Source organism: Camelus dromedarius, chromosome 9 (assembly GCF_036321535.1).
Source record: "Camelus dromedarius isolate mCamDro1 chromosome 9, mCamDro1.pat, whole genome shotgun sequence".
NCBI lineage: Eukaryota > Metazoa > Chordata > Mammalia > Artiodactyla > Camelidae > Camelus > Camelus dromedarius.
The window spans coordinates 75,056,023-75,065,042 of NC_087444.1; the positions used below are offsets into that span (position 1 = coordinate 75,056,023).

General features: G+C 62.3%; 2 protein-coding genes across 6 annotated transcripts in view; one reads left to right on the forward strand and one right to left on the reverse strand.

Moving 5' to 3' along the window:
* The window catches only part of SHANK1 (SH3 and multiple ankyrin repeat domains 1), a 45,697-nt gene extending 44,632 nt beyond the window's left edge, over positions 1 to 1,065 (reverse strand). For 4 of the 5 annotated variants that reach the window (XM_064489673.1, XM_064489672.1, XM_064489670.1 and 1 more), the window contains exon 1: positions 1,002 to 1,065. The gene's annotated coding sequence lies outside the window, so the exon portion shown is untranslated. The remainder of the gene's footprint in view (positions 1 to 1,001) is intronic. The other variant, XM_064489671.1, reaches the window with a different exon arrangement.
* A 3,758-nt stretch (positions 1,066 to 4,823) lies between these two features.
* CLEC11A (C-type lectin domain containing 11A) lies at positions 4,824 to 7,261 on the forward strand. The gene is made up of 4 exons (XM_031457105.2): positions 4,824 to 5,228; positions 5,482 to 5,671; positions 5,977 to 6,168; positions 6,577 to 7,261. The coding sequence occupies exons 1-4, from the start codon at positions 5,082 to 5,084 to the stop codon at positions 7,020 to 7,022; spliced, it is 975 nt and encodes a 324-aa protein (XP_031312965.1). The 5' UTR covers positions 4,824 to 5,081; the 3' UTR covers positions 7,023 to 7,261.
* Positions 7,262 to 9,020: the final 1,759 nt, after the last annotated feature.

Here is a 9,020-nt window from a genome sequence, read left to right on the forward strand (position 1 = left end):
AAGCTAGCCGGGTCTGCCCGCGCGTGCGGCTACCCCGCAACCCCCAGGACCAGCTCCGGCCCCTCCCCCTCAGGCCCCGAGGGAGGGAGCGGGCACACTCCGCCGGGGCGGCATGAATCAAACGCTCCGCGGCTAAGAATAGCTGGCACGCAGCTGGTACTGAGACGGGCTGAGGAATCGGCGAGGGGGGGGGCGGGAGAAGGGGAGAGAGGGGTGCCCTGGGAGGCTGCGGGGGGACGGGGGGCGGCTGGCGTGGCCGAGAGCCGGACCGGGAGAATGAATGGAGGCGGGGAAAGGCGGGGAGAGGCGGGGAGACGGAGCCGGGGCTGGGGCAGAGAAACTGGTGGGGGAGAGCCCGGGTCCGGGAGAGGGGGCGGGGGCACCCGAGAGCAGGACTCGGGGGCGGGAGCCGAGGGGGCGCGCCGGCCGCTGGAGAAGGAAGAGGGGACAGGGTGGGGGTGGGGGGAGCTTGTGAAGAGGGTGGGAGGGGACTGGAGGATCCTGGAAGGAGAAGCAGGAGCTACAGGGGGTCGAAGGGGGCGGAGGAGGCCGAGGCCCAGACCCCTGTTGGAGAGGATGGGCTTCAGGAAGACCTGGGGAAGGGGCCTAGAGGGGTGGGGCCGCAGGAGGGGGTCAAGGGGCCCAGGTGGGCAGGGATGGGCGAGGCGGGGGAGTGGCCGGGCAGGGCCAGGAGGCGGGTACAGCGACCGAGCCCTTGGCTCAGGAGCGCGGGGAGGCGGGTTCCGGCAGGGGGCTCTGCCGGCGGGGAATGGGGGGCGCATCTTCCCATCAAGTCTGCGATCTGGGACGGGGCACCGGGGACCCGGGCGTAACCCAATTTGGCGTCGCCCGGGGCAACGCTCCCCTCCTCACCCCCACCCCCCACCGCACACCCGGGCAGGGAGCCCGGCGCTCGGCCAAGGACGTCCGGGGCGCCCCCACCCCCTCTCGCGGCCCCGGCCCCGCAGTTCCCCCAAACCCCCGGTTTTCGGCCCCCTTACCTGCCTGGCGGGGCTGCTGAGTCCCGGTCGGCGGCGCCCGCGGCCCCTCCCCCCTCCCCCCACCCCCCACCCCCCCGGAGACGGGGGACCCTCAGGCCATGCCCCACCGCCCCGGAGGGCGAGCGGGCCCGGGGAGGGGGCGGGTGGGGGCCGGGGGGGCGGGCGGGGGGCGGGGGGGCCGAGGACCTCACCCCCCCCGCGGGCCGGGCCTGGCCATCCGCAGAGCGCCCCCCCTTCCGCCGCGGCCGCCGCGCCCCTCCGAGCTAGCCCGCCCCCGGCTCGGTCCGGCCGGCTCCGGGCGCCGCGTCTCCGCCTGCTCTTCCTCCTCCTCTTCCTCAGGCCGCCGCCGCCGCCGCCGCCCGCTCCGCGCCTCCTCTGCTTGCCTTCTCGCTCTCTCGCTCTTGCTGTCTCTCCCTCACCCTGTCTCTCTCTCTCTCCCTCCCTTTCTCCCTCCCTCCCCTCCCTCCGCCCTCTCCCCTCCCTCCAGGAGCCGGCGGAGGAGACATCGCCCCTCCCCGCGCCCCCAAACCTCGCCCATCCCCCACCCCGCCACCGCCGGCTCCGCCCCCTCCCCCTGCCCTCCCCCCTACTCCTCTCCTCCACCAGATCCCCGAACCTGACTCCACCCCTGCTGCCCCTGTACCCCGAGGATGGAGCCCCGCCCCCCTAAGGGTATCTCTCCACACACCCCAGGACCTGCGCTTCGCAGAGCGCCCCTACCCCCTAGACACACAGCAGGGCGCAATATATATTTGTTGCTAGACTCGACACCCCTAAATTGGATTGTGAGAGCTGTAGATTCCTGTCTCCCCCAACACACACACACACACACACACACACACACACACACACACCCCTTCCCCCTAAGCACAGGTGCACAGAGTCGATAGCTCGCCCTGCACCTGCAGACCTCCCCACACATACATTTTCTCCACGCGTGCACGACCCGACCACCTGAGTGTACATTACCACAAACACACCCAGCTACAACATGTACATATCACACCCGTGCGCCAGAGCATGCACACGGCACACGCGTTTACCCACCCCACACACAGCAGGCAGGCAGCCGGGTGTGCCTGCTTCGAATTCCAGCTCACACGCCACCCTGAAACGGAGACACAAAACTGTAGGGAGATGTGTGCTTCCGTCTCCATCATACTCACCCACCTCGCCACCCATTGCACAGGTGTGCACACGCCCATTCAGAGGCACGACACTGCGCCATCGCTCCCCTCTGTGCTAATTATTGCTGACATTTTTTCAGTACTTCCTCCATGCCAGGCTCTGTTCTGGATTTACTCATCAACTTCTGACACCAGTCCTCTGGCCTGGGGAATTTCACTATCCCCATTTACCAGGGGTGAGGGGTGGTGGGGGTGGGGGTGGGGAACCCAGACACAGAGAGATGAAGTAACTTGCCCAAGGTCACTCAGCTAGGAAGAGGTGGTGGCCAGGATCACGACAGCCTGGTTCAAAGTCTTCAGACTGCCGTTGTTCAGTACTGGCCACTCCATAGTTGCATATCTCCCTTCCTCACACAAGGATATGCCCAAGCATCTCAGCAGCGGGTGCAGGGGACACACCCATGGAGACAGGGCAGATCCCATAGGGCAGTGATGAGAATATCCCTTCTCCCAGCTCCAGCAGCTCCTCCAGGGCCACCAGCTGGAGCTCAGGCACCTGCAGAGGGCAGTTCCAAGCAGCCTCTGGATGTTGCTCCCGCTGTGGGCTCCGGGGTACCACATATGAGCTGATGCAGGTGCCAGCCCAGCCCCGGGAGCCCAGGTGCTAAGCAGCTGGGCCTGGGGAGAGAACAGCTGCCCGTGTTGGTGCCAGCAGCCAGAGGGGGTGGGTACCCTTCTACAAGTTACAAAGCCCTTCCTGGGCCTGTGCATTGTCTCCCAGTGAGGGGTCCCCAGACCCCTGATAGGCACCCAAGAGGCTTGGGCTCTGCGGGAGTGGGCAGCCTGTCCAAGGTCACACTGTCCTCTGCTTTCTTGGAAGACGGAAGGCTGGCTGCGTGGATTTCCAAGGCCCCTCCTGGGGTTCCCAACAGCTGAGGGCAGATGCCCTGCTTTTGCTTAGAGCCAGAAGCCTTGGCTGGCTGCCGCCACGCTGGTGACCTCCAGCAGGCTGCGCTATCCCCTCTCCGAGCCTCGGTTTCCTCCCTTGAAGAGTGGGCCCTGTGATCCCTGGCGGGTGAGCTCTGCTGGCATTGGCACAACCAGCCAGGCTGAGCTGGGGAAAGCCCTCCATGACTCACGGGTCTGGCATAGAGTGGGCATGGCATGGCCTCCCACTTCCTTTCCCTCTACAGCCTCCCTCCCACTGCCCTCACCACTTTCACCCCAGCTGCCACCCCCCAGTGCTTCAGGGAAGTCGGGTTGCCACCTAGATACAACGGTCAAGCCTTTGGCTGAGCTGTTACCCTGCTAGGAATGGGCTGCTTTGTTCCTGGCTGAATAGATGGATTGAGGACCTACTAAGTGCTTGGTTGGCCCTATTCTACCTCTGGGGATACAGCAGTGAACAGGGATGCCTGCCTTCATTGGAAGGAGACAGACAACCCCCAAGTAAACAAACACACAAGGCAATGCCGGTCTTGATTATATCAAAAAGATAAAATGGGGCTTTTGAATAAAGTCACTTAGGGGAGGCCTCACTGAGCTGAGACCTCAGTAATGAGAATGAGCTGGGGCAAGAGCCTTCTAGAAGGAGGAAAGGGCTAGTGCAAAAGCTTGGAGGTGGAAAGCAGCTTAGCATGCAGGAAATGGCGAACAGGCCAGTGTGCCTGGAGCCCGGGGCAGGGTGGTGGAGGAGGTGAGGGTATTGGGGGTGATGAGCTTGCAGAGGTGTAGAGGGTCCCCCCTTCTCAGCTACCCCCCCCCCAGCTGGGCAGGCCAGGCCTGTGCTGAGGACAGGGTTTGGCTTCACTCCCGTGTATGATGGGAAGCTGGTGGGGGGAGCAGGGGAGTGGGGAGTGATGTGATCTGATTTACGGTTTGGAAGCACTGCTCTGGCTGCGGCAAGCTGCGTGGATTGGAGGGGCTCGGGAGGAAGGAGGGGGAGAGCCAGGAGGAGGCGACTGCAGTGGTCCAGGCAGGAGATGAGGCACCTCACTGAATGCTCACAGCTCTCTCTGCACATGCCCAGCATCTGTCTACTCCACTTCCTGGGAGAAAGCTTTCTCCACCCCACCCGCCACCCAGCCTCCCCTCATCCCCTCTACCTGAGCCCTTCACCCTCTGAGACTGTCAATCTGAGAGTCTATGTGCAGTTGGAATCCTGTGTTGCCCCACCCTGGATCCAGCCTGCAGGAGTCTTTCAGGGAAGGCAATTGAATCCAAGAGCCCCAACTTCTAGGGCTGCACACACAGCCATGCACATGTTCCTTTGCATGTGTCCCCACAGACAGGAGCATACACTCACGTGCATCTGGGGCAAGGGCTTGGAGGGCAGGCAGGATGAGAGATCTGGGGGCAGGAGGAGCTCTAGAGCCTGAGATTGGTGGGCAAGACTCCTCCAGGAGGGTGTATGGGTGACAATGGCCATGGGGGTAATAACAACCTTAGCAAGACCTTGAGGTATCCCCTGTCCTGGGGAGTGGCCAGGGGAAAGAGAGGGGAGCAGGGCCAAGTCTCAACAACCTGAGGAGGTTCCTGGGCAGAGGCTGTGTCACAGGATCCCTTGGGAAGTCAGCTCCATCCTTTTCCCAACCTTCAGAGCTTTTGGCTGTAGCAGAAGGGAAGAGCAGGACAGGACGGAAGCAAGCTCTGGAAAGTGGGAAGAGGAGGGTGTATGTGGAGACAAACCCAAGGCGGAATCCAAGCTTTGGAACGTTGGAGGTTTCCGGCCACAGAGGCAGGGCCTCAGGGGAGCCAAGAGAGGCGGGGAGAGACACACTCAGAAGAGCAGAGACCAACGGACCGAGACAGAAGTTGGGAGGAAAGGGACCAGAGAGAAGCTGGGAGAAGCAGGGAACAGGGGCCTAGTGATCTACACACACTTCAGTCCCCAGAGACACCCCTCTCCTCAGAGACATCCTTCTGCAGCCTTGGGTGCTCCGAGCCCAGTCTGATGCAGGCAGCCTGGCTCCTTGGGGCCCTGGTGGTACCCCAGCTCTTGGGCTTCAGTCATGGGGCTCGAGGAGCCGAAAGGGAGTGGGAGGGGGGCTGGGGTGGCGCCCAGGAGGAGGAGCGGGAGAGGGAGGCCCTGATGCTGAAGGTGAGTTGGGGAGTGCTGGGGCTCTAGTGGGGGGACTGAGGTGGGGGACTGTGAGCTTGGGAGGCGGGTATTCGAAGGTCAGGGAAATGCGCAAGGGGGAGTGATGGAATAGGCTCAGAGAATGAGGGTGATGGGTTCAGAGAAGGGGCTCAGGGCAGAGAGCCAGCTTACAGCTGGAAAGGGGTGGCTGGAGTGTCTGGGGAGTCAGACTGCAGCTGCCAGGCTGACCCTGACCACCTCTCCCCTGCCTCAGCATTTACAGGAAGCCCTGGGACTGCCTGCTGGGAGGAGGGACAAAAATCCCGAGGGAATCCCTGAAGGCAAAGGGGCTAGGGCGACAGAGAAGGACAGTCAGGGGGAGGAAGGCGAGGAGGAAGCAGTAACAACTCCCTACACCAGCCCCAGCCCCTCTCCCACCCCTGAGGACACCGTCACTTATATCCGTGAGTAATCATTAGCCCCGCCCTGCCCCTAGGCCTCCGTGGTCACTTTCACAAAAATAAACCATCCTTTCACTGCCCCGGGATCTTTCAACTGCCCACCGCCCAGCTCGGAGTCCCCACACCCCCAGGAGCTCCGGGTCCCCTGCCTTGCCTCCCAAGAGCCCGGGGCCACTGTCCCCTACCTTCCAGGAATCCTAAGTAACCGACCCCCCCCCCCCCCAGCTCCTCCCTAGAAGCCCTAGGTCCTGGTCCCCCTGGCTCCGCCCCCAGGGTCCCGGTCCAGCGTGCGCCCTGTCCATCCGCAGTGGGCCGCCTGGCCGGCCTGGACGCAGGCTTGCACCAGGTGCACGTCCGTCTGCACGCGTTGGACACCCGCGTGGCCGAGCTGATTCGGGGGCTGCGGCAGCTGCGGGAGGTGGCGAGCGACACCCGCGACGCCGTGCAAGCCCTGCAGGAGGCGCAGAGCCGCGCCGAGCGCGAGCATGGCCGCTTAGAGGGTGAGTCGTACCGCGCGGGGCGGGGAAAGAGGGACGATCCGGGTTAGGTGGGGGACTGGTCGAAGGAGGGGGCCGGGAAAGGTCTGAGGAGACGTGAGGACCCTGGGTGTCAGGGGCGACGGGGGTCTTGGAGATTTGGGTGTGTTGGCTGATGGGGAGGTTAGAGTAGCAGGATGGATGAATGCGGGGAACAGGCGGGCTGTGGAAGAGGCACGCTCCCCATAGTGCCGTGGAGCGAACCCTATTCTGGCCGCACCACGCCCCCTACAGTCCCGCCCCAACAGCCTAGCCCCGCCCCTGGCGGCCCTGACTCGGCCTCCTGGCTCCCGGCGGCTCTGACCCCGCCTGCTCCCCGCCCTCGAGGCCCTAACCCCGCCTCCGTTCCGCCCCGCCCCACCCCGCCCGCAGGCTGCCTGAAGGGGGTGCGACTCGGCCACAAGTGCTTCCTGCTCTCGCGTGACTTCGAGGCTCAGGCGGCGGCGCAGGCGCGGTGCGTGGCGCGGGGCGGGAGCCTGGCCCAGCCCGCAGACCGCCAGCAGATGGAAACTCTTACCCGGTACCTGCGCGCGGCGCTCGCACCCTACAACTGGCCTGTGTGGTTGGGTGTGCACGACCGACGCGCCGAGGGCCTCTACCTCTTTGAGAACGGCCAGCGTGTGTCCTTCTTCGCCTGGCACCGTGCACCCAGCCCCGAGCCCGGTGCGGGTCCCAGCGCCGCGCCGCACCCGCTCAGCCCCAACCAGCCCAACGGCGGCGCGCTCGAGAACTGCGTAGCGCAGGCCTCGGACGACGGCTCCTGGTGGGACCACGAATGCGAGCGGCGCCTCTACTACGTCTGCGAGTACCCCTTTTAGCGGGGCCGGTCCGCCGCCTCTCCGTTCCATCCCACCACCTGCCCTTTGACTGGGCCGTGCACCCTGCGAGGACGCCCTTCTCTCTCTGCCCGCGGGTGGAAATGTCTTCCCCTTGGCTGGCCGATTCCTGGGGGGCTCCTGCGGGGTCAGGACCCCTTCCTTGCCAGCCTTTTCTGGAAGCGGTGGGCACCAGAAGAGGTCTGGCGCCAATAAAGCCTTGTGCAATCTGACTTGAGTAGGCCGTGGAGGCACTTTTAGCTTATCTCTCTGCGGGGCAAGGCGGGAAGGGCAAGACCCTTCCCTTCGGATGCTTGCCCTGTCCCCTTTTTACAGGTATTATTTGAGCCCCAGATCAGAGTGATGGAGAACACATGTGCATATGTACATACAGTCATCCACTCCTGCGCACAGGTGTCTGGAGTACACGGGTGCACACGCTGCTAATGCCTCCACCCACATGGTGCTCCTCTCAGGGCCTCTGGGACCCAGGGCCTGTCAGTCATTGTCCCAGGCTTTGGCCTTGGTCCTGATCAAAAAGATCTGTGAAGCACGATGGAGCTAAAGGTTCTGACAAGTCCTGCAGGAAAGACCCTGTTTAATGTTTTTTAGTGTATCTCAAACTTGTTTCACCAGATAGTGCCCTAACATGTGAAGTTAGGGATTGCCCTACTCCCTTCCCCCATCCCCAGGGTCAAGTGTTGAGACACAAGCAGAAGAACCTACCCAGCCTGGAAGCTTAGGTTCCCTCCCAATGATCCCTCTTCTACTCCCCTGCCTGTGAGGCCACGAGCCAGTCCCTTCCTCACTTTGAGCCTCAGTTTCCTTATCTGAGCATGGACACAAACACCCCTACCTTGTGTGGCTCTTGGGATGTTCAGATGAGCCCAGGAAAGGCAGCATTTGGGAAATGGTGGGACATGAACCACACACTACATTTCCTCCCGGGTCCCCAGCATCCCCTGGCACATGGGACTTCTTTGAATGAAGGAAGATGCCTGCGTGGGACCATGTTGGGAACCCTGAGATGAACTGGTTTTCTAACTGCTTCTCTACCTTCCTGGTGTCCCCCAGGCCTCCATCAGTTGCGTCCCCTCGGCTCCCGCAGGGTTGGAGGCTTTCCTCCTCACACCTTCCATCACTCTTGGTGCTGTTTGGTCAGTGTTTGTCATACCAGCCCAGGGACAGAGTTGTGGACACACAGAGACGTCCACAGTGGGGATTGAAGGGCATTTGCAAGGACTGTTTATGTATCACATCAGCTCGCCTGTACACTGCATTCTGGGCTGATTCCAGACTCAGGTCTGCATATGGGATCCCTGCCGCCTCTTCCAAGGAGCCCTTTCAGGCCTCTCAAGGGCCAGCGTTTGTCAATGCCACCTCCCTGTCTCTCTGTGGAGCACTTGCGGTTTGAGAGCTCAGAGCCACCGACCAGAGAAGGCCTCAGCAGGTGGTTGGGATCGATGAGTTAAGGGATCTCAGGAAAGTGGTGGAGGAAGGGTGCAAGGCCTGAGATGACCCAGCGAGAAGGAAAAGAATCTGAGGGGACTACAAATCCCAGGAGGCCGAGCGGTAGGCCCTCTACCGCCTGCCCGGAACCACATTTCCCAGCAGCCATTGGGCGCTTGATACAGGTCCTCTCGCAAGTCCCGCTCCCTCCTCCCATGTGAGAATCGCCTACTTTTCCCAGCAAACTGGAGAACCACACCCTGTGCAATGAGGTCAGAGCTCGACAGTCTGCAGTCAGAGCTCAGACCCTTGCTTCCCACCCACGGGGCTTTGCCCCGAGGTACTTTGGGAAATGTAGTCCAGTAGGAAAAGCCGACTTGGAGAGTCCAGCATTCCATTAGGCTTAGAGTGTAATCCGCGCATAGACCTTTCCACGAGAGTTTTTCAAAATATGGGTGAATTTCCACAGGTGTTTCATAACTTTTTAAAAACTGAAATCAATTCTTAGAAAATATTAGAAGGCCAAGAAAATGGAAAGAAATTGTTCTCAAA

Bases quoted from the DNA above. Each gene is read 5' to 3' on its own strand.
- CLEC11A (XM_031457105.2), top strand. From the start codon at position 5,082: ATGCAGGCAGCCTGGCTCCTTGGGGCCCTGGTGGTACCCCAGCTCTTG. The intron at 5,672-5,976 runs GTGAGTAATCAT...GTCCATCCGCAG, and splicing joins GGACACCGTCACTTATATCC to TGGGCCGCCTGGCCGGCCTG. The intron at 6,169-6,576 runs GTGAGTCGTACC...CCCCGCCCGCAG, and splicing joins CGAGCATGGCCGCTTAGAGG to GCTGCCTGAAGGGGGTGCGA.